At 42.1% G+C, this 24,005-nt stretch overlaps 1 protein-coding gene across 4 annotated transcripts in view; it reads right to left on the reverse strand.

The window, feature by feature from the left end:
- LAMA4 (laminin subunit alpha 4) overlaps positions 1 to 24,005 on the reverse strand; it is a 154,124-nt gene that overhangs the window by 101,976 nt on the left and 28,143 nt on the right. For 2 of the 4 annotated variants that reach the window (XM_053307564.1, XM_053307482.1), the window contains exons 2-4: positions 18,803 to 18,904; positions 10,582 to 10,706; positions 1,507 to 1,587 (exon numbers count right to left, since the gene is read on the reverse strand). In XM_053307564.1, the coding sequence (XP_053163539.1) occupies positions 1,507 to 1,587; positions 10,582 to 10,706; positions 18,803 to 18,904 (308 nt within the window). The remainder of the gene's footprint in view (positions 1 to 1,506; positions 1,588 to 10,581; positions 10,707 to 18,802; positions 18,905 to 24,005) is intronic. The other 2 variants (XM_053307744.1, XM_053307654.1) reach the window with 1 other exon arrangement.

The raw sequence follows: 24,005 nt of genomic DNA on the forward strand, positions 1-24,005 counted from the left end.
TGAAAAATGGAAAATCTCATTTCCATTGGTTTTTTTTAGGGGGGAGATATGGATGCAGTTGCTCTTTCCTCAATATCTATCTTACTTTTGTTAGCAATAATTCATCTGCAGTAGTAAAGTATCTGTCTGCAGTGAATAGGAAGTCTCAAAGTGAAAAATAAGTATGTGCCACTTTCACTTTTCTGGGTCATAATCCTTTCATCATGTAGTTATATCACAATACTCCAGAATACATGACAGGCTTCTATGGCTGACACTGAATGAGAAGGGAGGATAATGAGGAATCCAACCCACAGTTCCCTTTCCCTAAAGAAACTATATTTTTCACTTTTGACAGTATTTTCAGCCCAAAATACTGATTCTTCAGCGCTAAATTTTTTTAAAAGGTCATATTCTCAAGTGTTTTGACATGTTTAGTTTAAAAGGGATGTTAAAAAGGAATTTTTTTTAGTTGCTATAGAACATACAAAATTGGGTTCAAACTGACTTATCATGGGAAGCCTCTGGATGAGTTCTACAACCTGGAAAGCCATATTCTTCCAAAGCTGTTTGACATATTTAAATAAATAAATAGAATAAAATAAATATTTGTAGGTTAATGGAAGAGGATGCCTTGAGGATGGCAGACAATCAAAACAAGTAGGTGTCTTATGTGGGATCTGTGGGCTTGCCCTGCCAAATAATTTTTGATTATTAACTTCAAAATTAGGCTTGCTCATTAACCCTGAAAGGACATTTTCATGTCTTGAGAATACTTTTGCATCCTCCAAAACACTCATTCATTCACTATTTGTCACTTACAAATTAAAGTTCCAATAATTGCTCAAAGCAATGTGTTTGCAAACAAAATACAAACACAGTAAACCCAATATAAAATAAAACCATTGATATATAAAACCATAAATAGATTCAAGATCAAAATAATATCAAGCTCAATAAATATCACTATCAATTCCAATAAAAGAAATGCATTGGATGCCTCCCTGGGTGCTCAGTTTGCATGAAGCGCATCTACCTATAACAATGCTTTATTCTCAGCTAATCTGGAGTTAAGCCACCTAATGGCACAACAGTGAAATGACTTGCCTAGCAAACCAGAGGTTGCTGGTTAAAATCCCCACTGGTATGTTTCCCAGATTATGGGAATAGGTTACTATGGGTGTTTGCTGTCTGCTGTTGTCGGCTTGCCAGCCTGTCTGCCCTGGAGCTCCCATCCTCTGGGGAATACCCCAGTGCACCGTGCTCTGTGCGCAGTGCACTGTGAGATACCCAGAGGCTAGGATAACGGGTCCCAGCCTCAAAGGAGGGTCCTGCCCTCCTCTGTGCTGCAAGGAGCAGTGAGGATCATGTGGGAACGTGGAGCGTGCTCCCAGCAAGCTCAGGATACTCATCTGCAGAAAAGTCAAGTTTTACTAAGCTTTCCCACTCCCCCCACCCAGCTGGTAGGTCATGTGAATGGCCCCATTGGTTCCTAATTTTGAACTTAGCCTCTGAAAACGAACTTACCTTTCACAGTTTGCCCCGGCATAATTTTCTTTACACATACAGCGCACCACCCCACTTTTTCTGTAACAGGAAACTGCAAAGCTAAAATTGCACAAAAAGACATGATCAGAGAAGACAGTTGACACCCATGAATGCTGATTTTTGCAATTATACTAGTGAAACCTGTAATGAAATTTTGCGTCTCTCCAACCCCAATGCTCGCTGCTAAGATTAGATAAGCCATTTTGGAAGGGCGGTATATAAATCTAATTAATTAATTAAATAAATAATAAGCCATTGAATGCTTAAGCAAGTCAGCTCCCTATCCTCAGCCCATCCTCTGAGTTCTGCTGCTGTTTTTCTAAGTGATGATACCTCACATTCCATGGCTCCATGGCTTAGTCAATAACAGACTGTTTGGGGGGGAGGTGTGTGTGTGTATAGATAGATAGCTATTGAAAGGTTTTGTGGATTCACCTATGATAAACATATAAATTAAAATATTTGGTGCTGCATCATACCATCAAGCTTCATAAAGCTCATGGTTCCTAATGGGTGAATTGGAGCTCCTTAAGACGTGGGGAAGGGTGAAGAGATAATAGCGAGGAAGTAGAGTAGTTTCTCACTGACTTCCCTTCCCAGCCCAGGTTTTGCAAGTGATTGGTGCCCTCTGTAGATATTTGAAAAAAGAAATGGTGTACTTGTGCACACCATCAAAAGCAGATCTGTATGTCCCACCCATCCTGCACTCACTCTCTCTCATGCCCCTCCACCGCCTGTGAAGAGGTGAACACCCTAAGCATGATGGTGGGCACTTTGGTGATCAGCAGCCTGGGGAACCCTTGGGGCCAGCATTCAAACTAAGGGCTGATTCAGATGTCGTGAGGAATCTTGGCCCCACCCAATGTCCTTATGCCCTGGGAGGGCACTTCCCCCTCCATGCCTGCATGGGTAGCTACTTCTGATTTATGTCAAAATAAACCAAGACTGTTTGTGATGTCTGAACTGACCAATCTTTGTTTATTCTAAAAACAAATAAACTGTGATCTGGAATCAAGGTTTTATGCTAGTTTCATATTGCTTTTTATTTCAGATAAGTAGGTTAGAATAAACCAAGACTGGTCATGCACAGGATTGGGGATGGGTGATTTCTGCTGACTCCCCTCCTTCCCTCTGCAGTCTCCTATGCAAACTGAAAATATATTGTTGGAAGTTGACCATTCATTTAGTGAGCCACTTCATGCACCTGATAGTAGTTTGCTTCACAAAAGCTTATGCCACCACAAATGTGTTTGTCTTTAAGGTGCCTCAAGACTCTTTGTTGTCAATCTGGTGGGATTGTCATCAGTCAATTGAAGGGAAGGGAATCCAAGGAAGAATTTGGTCTGCTTTCTCCCAAATAAAAAGGCACCAATGATTCTGGTTTATTTCCAGCTTTAATCTGCATTTCTAAGCTCTTGCTTTCCAGAGTTAGAGTGCATTTATTTTTGCCTTGCTTGGTGACATTAATCGAGTCAGTGAGAATTCAAATACCCTCACATTGCCTTCTGTGACGTTGTAATGACAGCATTCCAACAGAGTTTCAAGACCGGGATATATTTTCCCCCATTTACTTAACATGAGTTGATTCACTGTTTAAAGAAACCACTCCTTTGGACTTAGTAGTGAAAGGCCAAGAAGCTTTCCTGAATCTTTTAGAGATGAAAAATTCATTAAAAGTGGTCATAAAATTAAAAAACACACAACATCTGCTATAATTTGAAGCAGCTGGCATCCAGTTGTTTCAAACAAATGATTGTCCTTTAATGGGAACTCTCCACAAGTTCCCAGGATACCAGATATGGAGATAGTCTGGCCTGGCAAAAAAAATAAAAACCACCCAGATGAATCCTAAGAACAACTGTGTATATAATGAATCTGCCAGCTTAGAGATTTGGATACAGTATTAGTCAGGCTTTACAAATCCCTTAGTTATGTTAGTCATAGAGTTAGCTCCTTTGTTGCAAAGTGGAAGAGCAAGCATTATATTCCCCATACTTTCAAGACCTTAAGTCCAATTCTGCTTTCCTGGTGCTAGCAACATCCTCTTACTATAAAGGGGAAGAATGAATTAAGAATTAAAATAATATTTTCTTCTTTAAATTCAGTTCACTGACTAGAGAAGTATATTAAACAATGAAAGGACTAGATTGTACTAGATGTTGGAGATAGCATTTTAAAACACTAAACTGAAATCCTGACTAGTAGACACACTCATTATGCAGCAATGCATGTCCCCTTTGTCTAAAGTGCATACAAGAGAAAATCATGCATGTCTGAAGGGTAGGTCGATGGCTCACATGTGGAGCAGCCATAGCTAGTAGTAGCAGCAGCAACAGCAGCAGCAGGAGCTGTGCATATCAAATCTTTGTAAAAAGCTGAAATTAGTGTTCAACCACAAGGTGGGCAGAGAAGGTTTGGACTCCTTACTTTTTGTGCTAGCCCATTTCACTACAGTTTTTGAAGGCTATGGCAATCATGATTTGGGGAGAATCAGGGTATATGGCCTTATAGGTTTCATTTAGGGCCTCCTATCCCATAATTAGAGCACTGGAAGAAATCCCAGGGGCAGCTCCCCCAAGAGACAAAGAGAGATGATGGCCTCAGGTAGTGAGTGCACCATAGAATAGTGAGTGTGGGCACCTCACATTCCCACCACTACAGGTATCACCCCACCTCCTGCTGTTCCCACCCTGCTTCACCTCCATTGCTGCTGCCCCATCCCTTGGCATTCACCCCCTTCACAGCCCTGCCCCTTTGCTACTCGGTCCATCCCTAGCTCCCTTCCCAGCCCTGGGCTGCCTCACTTGTCCTGGTGCCACTCTTCCAGCTTCTTGCCACCAGGTTGGGTTCACCTTCCACGGCATGCCAGTGCTTGGTATTATACAGTAGCACCAGCAGCTCACTCACTCACTCCTCTTGAAATGGAGACAAAGCAGAGAAGTGTGTTGCTGAAGGGGAGCGTGGAGGAGAGTGCAAGCTAGTGAGCTGCATCCGCAGTGCTGCAGTATCCCTGGTGATAAGGATAGGCCATTGCCGCATACAAGTTCTGTCCACACTGCCTTGCCACAGCCTACAATACCAAGCAGCAGTGCTCTCCAGAAGGACTACCTGGCAGTTAGGAGGAAGAGGGGCTGCCTTGGGGCCAGTGAGGCAGTGGGCAAGGCTGGTGAGGATGGGCGACAGGACCAGAGTGGGAACTCTGAGATGGCATCAGCATTGATGGCATCAGCATTTGAGATGGCATCAGCATTGGCTCCAGCCCAGGTAGTAGGCCTGGTGGCGGCGGGGCATATGGCTCATTGCCATTCACTTCAAGCCCAGGGACACTGAATGAGCTTGGGGGAGGAGTGGGATTGCAGAGGCAGGCCCTGCCCTATGTTCATTTTGTAGACTGTCTTTATGGACACTACATGTGTAGTTTTTATGTGACTAGGCTTGTTTGTGTGACTGTAACCTTCCTTTTTTGAAGCATTCCTGATCAGCTATATACCATATATACTATATATCCATACGGTCGAAAATAGGGACAGCGACGATTTAGTGGTCAGGCACCAGAAAACAGAGACTGTCCCAGGTAAAAAGAGACAGTTGGAGAGTATACATACATGCTCTGTAGTTGATCAAGGTAATTGCTGCTGAATTCTAGAAACTATTTCATCCTAAAGGATCTTGTCGGTCCTTTCTTAAAGAGGAAGACTATCCTCCTTGGCAGGTGGCATTCTGCAGATTTACATGGCACATGATCTAGAATAGTTTATCCTTATATTCTCCTTCAGAAAGTGATTTTTTAAAAAAATCCTATTAATCTTTGTATCCACAGCTTTCCTTAATTACTATACTAAGTTTTCTTTCCTTTATTTCAGGTGGGTTTTTTCTCTCTCCCTATAAGCTTTCTTTTTTTGTGAAAAGCCAGTCTCAAAATGTACATAAGCACAAAAAATTGGAACAGGCCCCAAATGTTACAATCTTGATGCCCATGAAATGTAACATTAGCATTGCTGAGGCCTGGACACATAAGGACTACAGGCTGGGAATTTTTTTGGGGGGGTGGGGGGAAGGGGACTCAATACTGCATTGAACAGTATGCCAACGGGAGGAAAATTAAATTTAAACCTTCCTTTTTTCACAATGGCTCAACACCTGGCCTTCAAAATATATGTTTGCAGTGACAAGAGAGTGTATGAATTCATGGAAGAAACTATAATAAATGATTCAATTAGGCTTGTGCATTTCGATTCGGGTACAAAACATTTTGTGCCTGAAAATGGCAATTTCGGAGGTTTTATAACCAAAACAAAATCAAGAATTAAAAAACAGAAATTTCTGTTTACAAATCGAAATGACTATGTTTCGGACAGAATGCTTTGTCCTTCAGAAAAGCATTGCAATTCGAACTGACTTCTCTGACTCTCTCCACTCCAGCTGAGGCACTGAGTGATTAGCAGAACATAAGATATGCAAAAAGCTGTTGAGCATGTGTTAAGTATGTTGTATTCAGTGTGACTGAAATGCAAACTGACCTTGCAAAGGGAATTGAAGGCAGCATTTTGAGACAGAAATACCCAAATATCTCTGGGAGCTCAATGCAATTCTAAAGCTCTTGCTAAAAGCTATGGTATATATTGTGTGGAGAAGCTTTTCGAGAAGCTGGTTAGGAAAGTACTGAAATTACACAGGTTTTTCTTTCCAAAGGTTTAGAAAGAATCTCTTGACTTGTTCAGGGGTCTTTTGAAGAGCTATTTTTCTGCTGATTTTTATGAGTTATAGTGGTGTCTAAGTGTTGTTGCCCAAGTTGAGCAGTCTAATGTAATTTAGGCCACAATGTAATTTGGTGGGACATGATGTCTAAGCCAGTGGTTCACAACTTTTGCCATTGTAGGGACAGGTCATCAACATGGGACTACAGGAGACAAAAGGAGGGGGGTGGGGAATACCCCTGTCAATCTATTGACATCCCCAGGAATCTTAGTTGCTTCTCTCTTTCTTGTAACCATGATCCATGGTTTTGCACTTTCTTAAATGCAGTGATGATAAATCTCAACAATTCTGAACAGTAGGCTGATTTGTTTGGGCTACGGCTCACTCCACTTCAGTTAAATCAGGCCTGCTCAACTTAGGCCCCCCAGCTGTTTTTGGACTACAACTCCCATAAGCCCCAGCCACAGGGGCCAATAGCCAGAGATTATGGGAGTTGTAGGCCAACATCTGCAGGAGGGCCGAAGTTGAGCAGGCCTGAGTTAAATGAACATTTGAAGCTGTTCCATAGTACCAAGGCAGTTTTATTTATTTTTTTACATTTTATATCCCGCTCTTCCTCCAAGTTGCCCAGAGCAGTGTACTACATACTTAGGTTTCTCCTCACAACAACTCTGTGAAGTAGGTTAGGCTGAGAGAAGTGACTGGCTCAGAGTCACCCAGCTAGTATCATGGCTGAATGGGGATTTGAACTCGGGTCTCCCCAGTCCTAGTCCAGCACTCTAACCACTATAGCACACTGGCTCATTGGTCTATCTTGCTATCTCAAATGACCTGTGGTCACTGTTCTATGAGGAGGGAGTGTTTTTATTGAAAGATTGCTTAAATCCACAAATGGGTTGTGCTGCTGTGCTGGTGCCACAGGGACAGGCTCACACCTGCTGCAAAATTCTCAAATTACTGTGCAAAAAAATTAAGTGTTGTTGTTGTTCATCATTCTCTTCACTCTTTCAACTTGTTTATGTGGGGCTTTGGGGGCAAAACAGTGGGTTGGGTGGCAGTGCCCCAAGGGTGGTGCACCCAGATTCCAAATAGGGCAAAGGGCTGATTTCTTAGGAATTTTTGAGTTTTACGCATCTTTCAGATTTCCCCCCATAGGGAATAATGGAGGTTTCAGCAGCCCCATAACTCCACCTGGGGGGCACTGGGATGGCCCGAAGTGAGTGGTGGTGTAGTGCACAGAGGGTGCCAACCACCTCCCTGGATTGCTAACCCATTGGGGTACTGGGCTTTGTAGTTTCTGAGGTGTTGCGTTTAGATTCTCTGGTAGCAAATGAGATTTTTAATGAAAACCATGAATCCATTCTCATATGCTACTAGAGAATCTACTCTCAGAACACCTCTAGAACAACAAAACTCTGTACTTTATGGGTTGGCAACCCATGTGGGTGGTTGGCACCCTATGTGCACTACACCGCCACTTGCTCTGGGCCACCCCACTGCCCCTCAAGTGGAGTTATGGGACTGCAGAAACCTCCATTATACCCTACGAGGAAAATCTGAAAGACGTGTAACTTCATTAATTCTTTAAAAATCAGCCCTTTGCCAAATTCCTCTGAAAAAATTGTGGTAGCTTCCTTGCACCAACTGGGCACTACCACCAACCACACTCCACTCTGGGCCACCCCTTCCCCCACCCCCCAGCATGAAGCTATACTTTTCCTGAAACCGCCATCATACCCTATGGGGAAAACCTGAAAGACACACAAACTTCAAAAATTCACCAAAAATCAGCAGTTTGCCCAATTCCTTTGAAATGTTTGTGGTAGCTTCCACTCATTGGGCACTATAACCCCCACCACTCTTTTGACCATGTGACCCATTTTAAAATCTGAATTAAGTCTGATTCAGATTCAGATTAATTCGGATACAAAACAAAACTGGAGTGATTCGGAAGGCTTAATTTTGCACAAAATACAAAATGGGGTTGATCCGGATTTGGTACAAATCGAAACAGAAAAAATACAAAACGCGCAACCCTAGATTCAATAGCAAAAGTAATTAACAACAACCGCTGCCGCAGGGGAAAATGTATGAAGCTGCCTTATCTCCTGCATCAGACTGTGGGATGTGGATGGCAGCTGCTCTCCAGAGTGACAGACAGGGAATGAACCTGGGATTATCTTCTTGCAAACATAAGCTTTGCACTGACCCATGGCCTGCCCCTTGTTTATGCAAATATAGCTCCAGTTTGGCCTGTGAATCTTATGTAGCTCCTTAGTGGTTAGTCTTTCATAGAAAACTTTGACCAGATGCGCTCTTACCCCTGAATTTCCAGGCCGAAGTCCAGGGTCTCCACAGCCCCTTCCCCCCCTACAAATCCTCTTTAATTTGTCCCAGGTGGTGTGGTCACCCATTCGAACATGATGGTGCTTAATTTGTGGGGAAAGGGGTCTCCAAAGGCTGCTAGGTCCAGGCTCCAAACTTACCTAGGTGTACCTCTTCCTTTGACCCTTGTGCATGCAAACCACATGCTGCACCACTGAGCTCCATCTTCAAGGCTTTAAGGCTTAGGGTGCCAGCCTTGCACATGCCATGCATATAAGGTGGTTTTGTAATAAAATCCAGCATTTTTGGAATTTGGTGGAGTTTCAGGAAGTTCTGGGAGACAGGATAGTTCTGTTTGCAAATTGGCACTCTTAAATAATTCGAGAGATGTTCCCGATTGTAAAAATAGAAGACTGATGCTCAATATGTCATTAGTGGCAAAAATGTTGTTAGCAGAATATTGGAAGTCCATTGCAATTCTATCTGTGAGAGAGTTACTTCAGAAACTGTGATTTATCATGATCATAAGCAATGCTACTGTAATTATATATGCTTGTTCTGGCAGATCTAATGCAATTCAGATAATTGTAGAAGACTGGAACTAGTTTATGGACTATTGGAAAAATAAATTTAAGCAGCAAAATGTTAAGATGCAGATGTACTAGCCATGTTGTAGGCATCTCTGTTAAGATATTCTGGATAGAATGGGAGGATTGAGGGATTAATTTCTGAATTTTTCTATTTAAATGTTTTGATTTTTTTCAGTACGAACTACTGAAATGGCTAAATATTATGATATTTTTAATACTTCATGCTTAACATTCTGACTTTGAAAGCACACATGCAGCAAAGGAAACACAAGCACGTTTGCTGCATTCCAGAGCAAAGCAACATGGGTGGTCATATGAGGGATGTGATTTTTGCCAATCTCCCTTCCCTCTGAAGCTCTCTGTGACCCCCTGAAATATGACCCTGACGGTCACACAGACAACGGGCCAGGAGTGGTGTGATGGAGCAGAGGAGGAGTGCAAGGCTCCAGGATCAGTGATGGTCCCTTTAAATATATGTGCTCTTCAGGCAGAGAGGTGGAACTAGAATAGCCAGAGTCTGGTGATATTTAAGACCTTATTCTTCCTCTGGCCTTTGTTAGAGCAAGTTGAAGCAAGTCCAGGGTTGTACAAACTCTTTCTTTCCCTCTAGTTGTACCTGGTGGGTTCATGCATGCAGAAAGGTACATGATACCATTGCACATTCCTTAAATGCAAACATTCACTGCAATTCATACCTAAGAGCTGTCTTATGTTGGGCTAGGAACATTGGAACATGGGAAGTTGACATATACTGAGTCAGACCATTGGTCCATCTAGCTCAGTATTGTCTACACAGACTGGCAGTGGCTTTTCCAAGGTTGCAGGCAGGAGTCTCTCTCAGCCCTATCTTGGAGATTTCAGGGAGGGAACTCTGGAATTGCTGGAATGTGTATCTGGAATCTTACTGGAATGTGTAGCAAAGGAAAGACATGCACAATCCTTCTGTTAACAAGGAAGGAACTTCCAAAGATGGAGAGTCCTTTTCAAAGGTTAGGATCCAAAACTAACCATTGTATTGCTTAAGTGTAACTGGATGTTTTAAATCTATGTATTGTATTGCAGAGTACTTCCAGAAGTATGCTGTGCTTTCTAAAAATATGTCCATGGGGGCTGTGTGGCCCACAGGGACATATTTTTGGAAGGCACTGGGCACTTCCAGAGGCAGATAAGATTGCCAGAAATTACTTCCCTCCCACAACTCCCCCCCCACTCCCCCTCAGCAGCAGTAGGAAAGCTTTCTGAAGCACAGAAATATCTTCCCAGTGTGTCCCCACTGCCTTAGACAGGATGTCACTCACAGCAAGCAAATGGGTTAAAATGATCTCGTTTGTTTCTCTAGATGTGTGGAAGCATCATGGTCTCTCGCCATGAAAAAGTATACTTAGCAGCAAGAGCAAGAGCTACTAGAGCCAATGACATAAAAGAAACCCGATTAGCATACTTGGCAAGCAGTGGCAAGGGACAAGGGCAAGGTTGGCAGAAGCTGGGCACTCCCCTAGTGACATCTCCAAGATAGCCATCTGGACATTTTTCACAGTGGTCTCCAGTTGTGTTTCTCTGGCAATTCTGCAATTAAAAACAGAGAAAGATAAAAACTGTGATGAATTGTAAAGGAACACATTTTATAATTGGAACCTAGTAGAAATGATTTAAGCTAGCACCCTTGGCAAGCAGAGTGAGAAGGCTTGGTGCCAGACCTAAACCCTTCCAGGTACTGACTGATGAAACTACAAGTGCTTGTAACTGGCACTGCTTCACACATTCTGAACAGCAATATTGGACTGCCAGAGTGTGTTGACAAAGCAGTCCACGAGATCAGGGCTAGTGCTGAAGGTACATATGTGTGTGAAGCCAGTGCAGGTTCTCTGAGAACAACCCCTGCATTTCCTATAATCATAGATATTGTTAGTATTCAGAGCTGCCCAGAACTGTATGCACTTGAGATAAATGATTCCTTTGCCTGGAGCCTACTTAGAATCAAAACTGCTTGTTGATGTACACAGAAACTAACCTACAATTATCAGTAGATTTCAAAGAGGATACATACTGGTGATGGGAAATTGGTCGTTCTTTGTAAGATATAATTGACAGTGAGCCTTAGAGAAAATTGCAGGCTAGTGTGATTGAAAGGTTGATATTATTAACTCTACTCAGAATTCAGATATTCATGATCTCTGACATAATTATGCATCACCAATACACTGTTGCAAAATGAGAAAAAGAACACCTCCCTTACTGAAATCAATAAATTTGCTTATTGATGTTAATGATTCTGTTATATTATTTCCTTCTGTTAAAGCTCCTTTGTGGTTGGTGCAGGTTTTACTCACCATCTGATGGCATGCTTGCCTTCTGAAAAGGCAGAGTGTACCATTGTTTTTATTTGTACCATTGAGAACCCCATCTTTTCTCAGGGAGGGATTGGGGTTCATTGTACCACTGTGGCTGTGGTAGACAACTGAAATTAATGAGGTGCAGTTTTAAATATCACTTTTTCACTGAAAGCAGATTTTTCCACCTTAGGTTTTTCTTTCAGAAATGAAATTCATTCCAACTTTGGAGATTTGGTACAAGAACCATGTTTTTAAAGGGAAACATGGAGAAAGATAAGGTTTCAAGTTTCCTCTCTGGGATCTCCAAGATAGGGCCGAGAAAGACTCTTGCCTGCAACCTTGGAGAAGCCACTGCCAGTCTGTGAAGACAATACTGAGCTAGATAGACGAATGGTCTGACTCAATAGATGGCAGTTTCCTATGTTACTATAATGAGCAAACACATGAGGCAGCCTGCCATTTATTTATTTATTTATTTATTATTTAACATATTTTTATACTGCCCCAAACTCACGTCTCTGGGTGGTTTACAACAAAGCAAACAAACAGAAAAAGTTAAAACATTAGTTAAAATAAATGACAACAAAAATTAAAACACCAGTTAAAACAAAGTAAATGATACAGCAAAAGTTATAACACTACAACGAATCAAACCTTAAAACATTTTAAACATTTTAAAACTATTAAAACAATATTTATTTAAAAGCCTGGGTGAATAGATGCATCTTTAAAGACTTTTTAAAAGTTGTCAGAGATGAGGAGGCTCTTATTTCAGCAGGGAGCATGTTCCAAAGCTTTGGGGCAGCAGCAGAGAAGTTCCGTCCCCGAGTAGCCACCAAACGAGCCAGTGGCAACTGCAGATGGACCTCTCCTGATGATCTCAATGAGTGGTGAGGTTCATAATGAAGAAGACGTTCTCTTAAATACCCAGGGCCCAAGCCATTTAGGGCTTTATAGGTTATAACCAGAACCTTGTATTTTGCCCAGAAACTTATCAGCAACCAGTGTAGATCTTTCAAAATGGGAGTCATATGGTCTCTCCTAGATGACCCAGAGAATAACCTGGCTGCCACATTCTGTACTAATTGTAGTTTCCAGACTACACACAAGGGCAGCCCCACATAGAGTGCATTGCAGTATTCCAGTATTCCAGTCTGGAGGTTACCAGCATATGCACCACTGTTCTGAGGTCATTTATCTCAAGAAACAGATGCAGCTGGCGGCCGAAGCTGATAGAAGGCACTTCAGGCCACTGCCAACCTGGGACACCAGGGAGAGGCTCAGATACAGAAGCACTCCCAGACTGCGTACTTGTTCCTTCCAGGGAAGTGTGACCCCATCCAGAACAGGCAGATCAAACTCATCTCCCAAATTTCAACCCTGCACAATTAGTAACTTCATCTTACCTAGATTCAGTCTCAGTTTGTTATCCCTCATCCAGCCCATTACTGCCTCCAGGCAGGCATTTAGGGAGGTTATGCCCTCTCCCGATGATGTTGACATGGAGAAATAGATTTGGGTGTCATCAGCATACAGATAGCACCCTGCACCAAAGCTTCTTATGATCTCTCCCAGTGGTTTCATGTAGATGTTAAACAACATCAGAGACAAGACAGAGCCCTGAGGCATACCATACAAAAGTTCAGATTTTTGAAAAAAAGTCTCCAAGGGACACCATCTGGAACCTCCCCGAAAGGTAGGAGCAGAACCACTGCAAAGCAGTGCCTCCCAGTCCCAGCCCCCTCAGACGCTCCAGAAGGATACTATGGTCAATAGTATTGAAAGCCACTGAGAGGTCCAAAAGGATTAACAGAGTCACACTTCCTCAGCCAATTCCCAAATGGAGATCATCCATCAGGCTGACCAAGGCAGTCTCCATAGTCAGCCCCAAAGACAGTTTGAAATGGGTCTAGATAATCATTTTCCTCCAAGACCGTCAGGAGCTGGGAGCTGGGAGGCCCCCCCCCCAGCTACCTTGCCCAGCCACGGAAGGTTGGAGACAGGCCTGTAGTTGCTCAACTCTGAGGGATCCAAGGTAGGCTTCTTCAGAAGTGGTCTAAGCCTCCCTATTTGCTCTTGCCCTTAATTGCCAAACTTCTTTTTATTATTCAGGTGAGTTAAGAGAGTGGTTTGGGAATGCCTATAGAAAGTCCTTAAAGGGAAAACTGAGTCCAAAAATTGGGTGGATGAAGAGAAGGTGCACATTCAGATCCTAGCCTATGAACAGCTGGACTTCTTAAGCCCAGGGCTTGCTCTGGTGCAATTTTGGAATTAGTCCGGAAGAACTCCTATTATTCCTTTTCAATCTGTATCTTATTCATGGGCTTAGCTATAATTGAATGTGGAGGGACAAATGTCCCTGGACCCCCAAGGCATGCCACCTTCTCCAAAGAACACAGATTCTGCAATGGTTGCCTTGAACTTTCCAGAAGAAGAAGGAAGGAAGAAGGAACAATTTTGCTTTATGCAGAAAGAAGGTGGAAGCAGTCTGCTGTAAAGTTATGGAAATACATGAGTCTGAAGGAGAAGGAAAGAAATTTCCCCCCAATATGCAAACATTTATTTCTAGTGTGATACATTTATAAGTCATGAGTGATCATTTTCTTTTTCCTTTCTGTTTCCAGAAACAAACATGTTTCAATTGCTGTCATAGCTTTGTGGCACCTGTTCCCATTTCAACTAAAGAAAGTGACAAGTGGCAAAGCACCTATTACTACAGAAAATTGTAGAAGCACCTTCTTGGCGAAATGTGGAGATTGTACAGAACTAGGGTAAATGCAGACAATCCTTTCTCAGCTGAGAAGTTGGTAATGAGTGTATCAGGGAGAATTTCCACTTGTATTTATCGGGACCAATGGCATGCCATAGAATCATAGACTATTAGTGTTGGAAGCAACTTTGGGGTGGGGGGACTGGTCTTATAGTCCAACCCCCTGTTCACTGTAGAAGAATCCCTGACAAGTTGCCATCTAGCCTCTGGAAACTATTCGAAAAGGGGAGCCTACCACTGCACAAGGCAGACTCTTCCACTTTAAAACAGCTCTTATACTGAAGACATTCTTTTTAATGTTTGGCCTGGAACGGCTTCTTTGTCATTTCAACCCATTGGTTCTAGTCCTCTGCTCAGGAGCAACAGAGAACAAGTCCACTCCTTCTTCTCTCTGACTGCTGTTGCTACTGCTACTGTAGTATATATACTACTGCCAGACCTTCATATCTGAAGATGGATGTCACATCCCCCCTTAGTCTTCTCTTCTCCAGAGTAAACATACACAGCTCCTTCAGCGGTTCTTCTTAGGACTTGGTTTCCAGACCCCTCATTATCTTTGTTGCCCTTCTCTGAATCCTTTCCAGTTTATCCATAATCCTGCTTAGACATTCAGTAGAACACCGCTGTAAACACCTCTGTAAACAGCAGGTCAGAAGTCCCAGCCCTGGTCCATCACTCACCCTCCCAACCTCACTCTTCATGTTTACCGCAGCTTTCATCTGAAGAGATGAATGCTGTAAGCATGATCATGCCCATTTCTGTGACCAGGAGGCTGGGGTGAAGGTCTGACCCATGTAGAATAGGGTGGATGGAATAACATATCTCTATTATAGATTGGGGCTATTCTCACGATCGGGAAAAATTAGGCTAGGAAAGCCTAGCCCGATTTTTCCCGATCTTGAGAACCACCGGGCTCGGCTGTAAGCCCAGTGGTTCTTGAGTGGGTAACCCGCTCAAGTACCCCTCCTCTTAGTCTGGGTTTGCGGAGTGAGCACTCCGCAAACCCAGGCTATCTGGCCATGAGTAGCACGGCTACTCATGAGTAGACCCCCGGAAGGGAGGTGAAAAGCTGCCTCCCGGCTCCAGGGGTTTCCCAGGTATGCCCTGCATGCTTGTGCAGGGCATACTCGCTTTCCCCACGTACTGGAAGAAACCGGGTCTCACTGATCGTGAGACCCGGTCCATTGTCATGCAAACATAGATCAATATTGAAAGTCAGTGTGGCATAGTGCTTAGAGTGTCAGATTGAGGAGAGGTAGGTTCAAATCCCCACTCAGTCATGAAACTCACTGGGTCTAACCAGTGAGGGTTGGGTCTAACAAGAGGGTTGTGGTGAGTATAAACTGGGATGAAGTAAATACATTGGGTAAAGTGCATAGATTGATGGAAGTTAATCTAAAATCAAAGTGCCCTTTTTTGGCCTACTTTCCTTAAGGAAAGCAAGTTTATGAGATCACCTGGCATTGTGTATGTGTGTCCCTATCAATTTCGCAATACTTGAACCAATATGAACCAAATTGGGTACTGTTGTAGAGACACATAGGGACACTTCAAAGGCATAGTTTGTGATGATGTCATCCACCCCAATTCAAGATGGAGGACACATAAACATTTGAGGTGCAAGTGGGATAACTTGTGAAAGGCCTAAATGATTTGAACCAAATTTGCTACAGCTGTAGGGATATGTAGGGACACCTCAATGGCATAGTTTGTAATGATGTCATCCACCCTGATCCAAGTTTGTGATGATGTCATCCACCCTAATTCAAGATGGTGGATGCGTAAACATTTAAGGTGCAAGTGGGCTAACTTGTGAACCAGTTTCATGGCCCTGCCACTAACAGAGATCTGGTTGGTGGGGACTAGAGAAAGGGCTTTTTTGGTTGTGGCCCCTTGGCTTTGGAATGCTCTCCCTAAAAAGCTTCGCCATGCTCCCTCCCTCAGTGTTTTTTGAAAAACAACTAAAAACTCATCTTTTAAAAGAGACTTGCTCCTTTTGGTTATAGTAGGTTCTTTAGTTTCTATAACTCTCAATTTTTAGCTTTTAAAATAACATTTAATTTGAAACTTAATACTGATTGTGGTTTTTAGCCTGACCTTTAACTTGTTTACTTAATTTGGTTAATTTTATTACTTTTATTTTGCACTGTATCTATTGTATTGTTGTGAGCTGTCCCGAGCAGTAGTGTACTGGAGGGGAGGGGTATAATTATTTTAAATAAACAAATAAAAAATAAACAATTTGAACCAAATTTGTTGCAGCTGTAGGGATGCATAGGGACGCCTCAATGGCATAGTTCATAATTATGTCATCCACCCTGATCCAAGATGGTGGATGCATAAACATTTGACGTGCAAGTAGGCTAACTTGTGGACCGTTTAACTGATTTGAACCAAATTTTGAACAGTTGTAGTGAGTGAGACATAGGGACAACTCAATGGTGTAGTTTGTGATGATGTCATCCACTCCATTCAAGATGGCAGATGCATGAACGTTTGAAGCACAAGTGGGCTAACTTGTGGACTGCCTAACCGATTTGGACCAAATCTGGTGCAGTTGTGGTGAGTGACATAGGGACACTTCAAAGGCATAGTTTGTGAATGTGTTATCCACCCCAGCTCAAAATGGCAGACACATGTAAGTTTGAGGCACAATTTGTGAACTGCCTAAATGATTTGGACCAAATGTAATCCAATTGTAGGGACAGTAAAAGGAAAGTAGGCAGAATAGTTCTTACCAGAACTTTTTGTTAATGCTTGCAAGGGGGGAAATGGCTAGGGGTACATAATTCACAATCAAATGGAATATATCATGCATAGTAAAGTCTGATTCATTGCTAGGGCTCTAATAAATGCAGTTAGACCCATTCTGCAAATCACAATTTCAGTCATGTTGTCATGTTAACAATTAACACATCATATTTGAGAAAACTGAATATTTTAAAGCAGAGCAGAAATCACCAGAAGTAGGCACTGGTTATTGTATATTACGATTATCATTATTTTTAGTCTATTGAGTATCCAGCTCACTGCCTCATTAATAGTAACTACAACAATTTCAGTGGTATTTGCTTCCAAGTCAGTATGCTTGGGATTGCAGTCATAGTGTTCATATTTGTTTTCAAGGAATTCAATAGAAATTTGGGGCTGAAGTTGCAATTCATGGAAAAAACATGGTGGGGGAATATGTCTTTAAGAATGCAAAAGCACATACTAGAAATAATGGGAGCTGTGCAGATGACCAGTGAAAGCCATTCAGTTCAAAGTACTTTAAAGAAATAAGCAAAGACACACACTCTGAATGAAAAGGAATCTCAGAGGAATCTCCAGATTTAATAAGCAATTTGACATGAAAGGTTTCCTTTCTGCTACTCAAAATGGGTGATCAGCTATAACCTGAGGGCAGCTTCACATGTGCATCACTTGATTTCTTATTTCTTAAGATGTTTTCATCTGCCAGGGTGCTTTCCAGATTTAATAGCTGCGAATTATTATTATTATGTCGTATGTCTGGCGTTAAAAGGTTGCTGTATTCATGAGACTGCTCCCATTGCTGGTAGCTTTGCATGACAGTTTTTGTAAGTTTTGAATGCAATTTACCCAAACCGAAACATTTTGCCACAGTTGAGCAAAATTGTGCACAGCTACCAGCAGTGGGAGCAGTCTTATGAATACAGCAACCTTTTAATGCCGGACATATGACATTATAGTAATAAATCGCAGCGATTAAATCCGAAACAAGGCATCTGAAATGCGAACGGCACCTGATGACAGCGTATGGACTGTGGTATCACAACACAGGAAGTGCAGAAGCACACTTTGCAGATACGTTGTGACCCCGTTGCAGGGTCTAATCTGGAAAGCACCCAGGTTAAAACCGTTTTTTTGGCTAAACATTTTAGTTTTTGTTATTTTTAGTGAATAGTAATCTGATGGGAATTTTTACACTGGGCAAAATCCAGACTAGTTCACCATGACTAAGTATTGAAATGAATAAAACAAGTTAGTAATGCCCAATTTCAGTCTCATTAATTTCAGTGTGATTATGTTCTGACTAACGTAGTTTGGATGGTGACCATTGAAGGGTTTCATTGCTGCTTTACCTCACATGTTATTGGATTAATACTGATGCCATGCTTTTCTGTCTTTTAATCTGCTGCTGTTATGAGGGTGAGGTGTTTTATTTGGAGAGTGATATATTCAAATTGTTTTTGTTTTTATGGAGTAATTGGTAGCTGCATTGAAAATCTGGTTTAAATTGAACAGTGGGTTATTCATTTATGAAATCTCACTCCAAAAGCATTCTGTCTGAAATGGTGTGAAATGACAGAAGATATGCAAGTTCTGTCTGTGACAGTGATTGATTAGGACTCATCCACCCAGGCAGGTCACTGTAATGCTGCAATCATCAATAAATGAACTTGAATGTGTGAGCCAGAACTGGCGTAAAGCAAAACTCAAGTCTATTCCACCCTTCGGCCCATCTGAAGCAGGAAAAAAAATTCTATTCCTGACTACTTACCAAGACAAACAAAGCTTTATCAGAAAAGGTAACCTACCTGACAAACTCCGGATCCATCAAGGCACTCGTATGCGTTGTTATTGCAACTACAAGGCTGGCATGCTCCTGCAAAAGTTCGGTAAAAACCTTCTTGACATTTCTGCAACGAAAGTACAAGACAAAACATTTAATATATGTTCATATGTATGGTGCCTACAGATGTTTAGGTATTTGCAAAACCACGCTGCACTTGTAAACTTTTGGTTCTAGAGAGATGTGTAAGAAAGGAAGAGATGGGTGAGAACTGGTGAGAAAGTGACACTGTAATGTCCTTTCTTTCTTAGTGGGAACCAAGAGTGGAGTACTTGCTTAGGTTTCTATGACCAAAAGGTTTTGCTCTCTTCTGTATAACTTGCAGGCAGAGATATAGCTACAACTCCCAGTCTTAGAGCCCTGCACTACCCACAGCAACAAAACTACACCTACGGAAGGAAAGAAGGCTGGAGTGTTTATTACAGTCCCTCAATGGTACATTCCATATATCACAGAGAAAGGGATGCCAGAGTAAAGGAAATAGGCAAGAAGGTGGAGGAGACCATGAGGTGGATCAGAAAGTGGTGCATGAGGTAAGAGAGAAATTGGTTATCTATGGTTCCCAGACTAGGTAGCTAGGCAGGTCAAGGGAAAGAGCTATGTGCTTGTTGTTGCTATGTATTTATTTGTTTTGCTGGTCAATGGACCGAATAAAGATGATTGACTGATTGATTGCTATTGCAATGGAATTTACCAGCCACAACACCAGCTGCAGACCTGATAGACTTTGATTATTGCATTTCAGCTGACAGAGCTTCAGAAAATAGAATTTTTTTCCTAGTTCTGTGACCACCTTGTTAGAAGACTGATAAAACAAAACTCAAATTCAGCAGCTGACATGACATGCAGCATTTGCCACATTGGGAATAACCGCAACAGTGCTGCTTGAAAACTTCTCATTCTTAACAGCGCTGTGTGTCCTGTGTGCCCACAGCACAGAGCAGTCCAGCATTGGAATGCTGCATGGAATATTTATTTATTTTTATTTATTTTATCTTTACATTTTATATCCCGCTCTTCCTCCAAGGAGCCCATAGCGGTGTACTACATACTTAAGTTTCTCCTCACAACAACCCTGTGAAGTAGGTTAGGCTGAGAGAGAAGTGACTGGCCCAGAGTCACCCAGCTAGTATCATGGCTGAATGGGGATTTGAACTCGAGTCTACCCGGTCCTAGTCCAGCACTCTAGCCACTACACCACACTGGCTATCTGGTATCAACCACTATCTTTTAAATAAAAGACAAATTTAGGATGTAGAAGCAGATTTGACTATAATCACTTCATCACAAATTGGAAAGGGGATTAGATTCACATTCCCTCTCACACTCCCAGTGAAGCAGACTCCAGAACTAGCTACTGCAAGTGTCTGACTTTCGAGGTCATTTCAGCCTTGGAATGAAATCTAAACTCCCCTCATCCTCTTGCAAGAGAGGTAACACCTGATGCTAACAAAGCAATTAGGTCGGGAAGGGAAAGCAGATAGAGGCAAGTGCAAAAGCAGCCTCCCTCACAATAGGGATGAGTCAGTGATGTAACTTTGAAAAGGTGCACATCGAAACTTTTGATAGAATTATTGGGATAGTCAGTCCCAGCACAGGATTCTCTCTTGACACACTTACATACCCTAGTTTTCATTACAACCAGTCTTGCATACAATAGATGATTCACACACCTTCCTACTAAGGAAAGACGATCAGACACAATGCATTCTGAAAAAGCCTGTCTGGACTCCCCTATTCAGCAGAGCATGACAACAGCAAAGTGCCCCCAAGGCACACTCTGGGATATAAGTATCCCTAACCTCATGACTCAGTGTGCTTCCTTGTGCATTATACACTTGGGACGCCACTGTTTCAAGTGCTCCTTTGTGCTTTACACTGGGGACTTCATTGCAACAAGAACTCCAGCAGACCACCTTGGTGTGTGCCTCTCCATTGGCGCCACCTGAGCTGAAATCACTACCTGCCTGGCCAAGCCTCAGCTCATTGTGCTTGGTTTTAGATCCATCCCCCTGCTGATCTATCTAGCTAACCTCACTCTGGAACTTTCTTCATGAGCAACCCCACTGACTACTTCAACTAGCTCTCTTGCTTTCCACTTTGCCTCCATGGACGGACGCTAGTCTCCAGCTGCCCGAGTCGGATCTTTGTGAGGACAGGTGATATAGCTTCTTACCCAGCTCCTTCAGCGCTAAACCTACCCCATTCTCTTATTTCTAAAACCTTAGCTCTCTATCTTAAAATAACTCTCTCTAGCCCACATAATTTTGAACTAAGTTAAATGTGCCTTACAATAGTCTGTTTTTAAAACATATTTGTACTGCTTTTACATTAGGACCGCCTAATAACATAGTTGATTCCTTTTATTATTTGTCTTCCAATAAACTCCTTTTTGTTAATTAAAATCTCTCTCCCAAGCCAGTTTTCTTGAGTTCAGATGCTTGCACAAATCAAAACTGCTTGGAACTGCCTCCCCTTTTGAGCCATATTCCCCACATTCACCCGAACTGGGGTGTTGACCAATCATCTCCGAGGCAGTTCAATCAGCAACACTGGTGTTTCCAACCCACTGGTGCCGTTGTGCAAGGGCCTCACACAGAATATTGGCATTTGTGCTGTGCTACTTCCATTTGAAACAATGGAAGTAGTGCAACACAAGTGCTTGCATGATGTTTTTAAGTCATTGAGCAACTGCCCACCTCTGTAACATGGCCAGGTCTGCCATTCATATGTGCAGAAGCCATGGCAGATCAGAAACACTGGTGCTGGACTGTGTAGCATGTCAGCCACTGTCTTTTTCAATACAGCTGTCTGTCTACTATAATCATTCAAGTATATTTGATATTTTCTTCCTTCTGATGTTGGGATAATAGAGTGATGTCCCATTAAATGTTTGCAGTAATAAAATGATGCATCATCAGAGCTTCTGGCTAATTGAGTGATTCGAGTGATTTAATGTTCCTTGATGCATAAAAGAATCAATTGGAGTATGCATTCCAGTCTGGAACGTAATCAATCTGGCAAATTGCACTTGGTCTCTCTATTGCATGTACAACAAAACCACTTCTCCATTCACTGGCCTTTATCTGAACTTTTAAAACAGTTGGTGGGCTGAAAGATGAAGTCTACATTTCAATTGTTTCTTTACGATTAAAGCTTTTATTGGTTAATGGAGGCCAGTTCAAGTTGATGGGACAAATCTTTCAGCCTGCAGTGGAGAAGAACACTGGAGAATCTTCTCCACTTGCTCCAGTGGAGAAGATTAGTAACAGTTGTTTTACTAATCATAATCTCTTGAAACCCAGAAACATATTTTATGTTGTTTTGACACCTGCATTTTGTTTTCTAAATCACAAAACATCTGTAGCTGCAAAATAACAAAGTTATGATTGTTTTCTTCCTTTATAATGTTGGCTCTCCTTGAATTAGACAATGAGTAGCATTACTTCCTCTTCCCCTTAGTATTTTTATCTTGCATCAGCCATCTTTAATGGTATAGTGTGAGGCTGAGCACTGACTGATAACAAAACACAATGCCATACAAATGAAAGGAAGCATCACAGTCAAAGCCAATTTCAACATCAAACAAGAAGTGTTTGAACAGGATAGTGCTTAGGAAATCAGTACAGTGTGATGTCGGACCAATAGTGTTCCACCCTCAGATAGATTGCATCCTGCATGCACAGCCCACAGTTCTGTATGACTGGATGTATGACTGGATGTTCTGTTCCAATTGTCCCTGGTGCACTTCTGCTTCTCTTTCTCTAGCTATGAGCATCCCCATCTACAACCAATATGGTGGTACTGAACTTCCAGAAAACCTGACACAGTGCAGATACAAACAAATCTCTGGCAGCTTATGTTTTAAAATGGCTTTAAATTTGAATACACAGAAGCTCCCAACTCAGTCTTAATAACTGATTATTAGAGCCCCTGGTGGCGCAGTGGTAAAACTGCCACCCTGTAACCAGAAGGTTACAAGTTCGATCCTGACCAGGGGCTCAAGGTTGACTCAGCCTTCCATCCTTCCGAGGTTGGTAAAATGAGTACCCAGAATGTTGGGGGCAATATGCTAAAATCATTGTAAACCGCTTAGATAGCTCCGGCTATAGAGCGGTATATAAATGTAAGTGCTATTGCTATTGCTATTGCTATATAAAGTGGTTACTATCCACAGAACCCTGTGGCAGCATCCAATAGAACTCCCTGCTACCGGAAACCCCTTTATTTGACACCTTCCTTCCTTATTCTCACAAATCTGGAAATCCTCCATTTCACATTTGTTATCATACAGTCTTGACTTCACTAAATGCTGTCTCAAGGTCATAGGGGTTGTACAAATTGACATCCAAATCTTGTTTCTTCAGAATTTGCTGTATCTCCCAATTAAACCTTTCAGTCACATATGGAATTTTAAGTACTCCTTACCAGTGCTCCCTCTAACAGGGATTCCCAGATGTTGTTCACGACACCTCCCAGCATCCCCGGCTTCAGTGGCCTTTGGCTGGGGATTGTGGGAGTTGTAGTCAACATCTGGGATTCCCTATAAGAGGGAACAGTGCTGGGTACCCTTCTCTATATTTGGTACTCCTCTACTTTTTAATTGGAAATTCATAGCCATTATTTCCCCCTATTTCCTCTGTTTTCCTCCTAGATGATTCTACATATTGATTCAGTGAAAAGGAGTCAGATAAAGGGGGTGGTATCTAAAATTGTTTGCATGGAATGCATGCATTTTTATATCAGGGAGACAGTAGACCCTTGATAAAAAGTTACAAGGAACATCTGGCAGACATACAACATAAAGATAGAACAAAACCGTGGGCAGGTCATGTTAAAGAACAACACCAAGGCAGAGTAGTGAATACAAAAATATTCACCTTGGCTGTGGAGGCAGATGTGAGGAAGTAGAAATTCAGGGAAGTGATGTGTATAGAACAGCTGCGTCCCACCATAAACGTTAAAGAAAAAATGAGGGAAGCAATGAAATTCATTTGCTATTGAGTGAGGGTGAACTTTTATTCTTTTCCTCCCATTATTCCTCTCCCTTCCTATTATGTGAGTGTGGGGATTTTTACTCTTTCCCTCTGCTTGTGAGATATTGGAGGTTTTGTAACAGGATTGGTTGACACTGTAACAGAATTGTCTAATTACTGTCAGTTTTGCTG

Source organism: Hemicordylus capensis, chromosome 1 (genome assembly GCF_027244095.1).
Source record: "Hemicordylus capensis ecotype Gifberg chromosome 1, rHemCap1.1.pri, whole genome shotgun sequence".
Classification (NCBI taxonomy): domain Eukaryota; kingdom Metazoa; phylum Chordata; class Lepidosauria; order Squamata; family Cordylidae; genus Hemicordylus; species Hemicordylus capensis.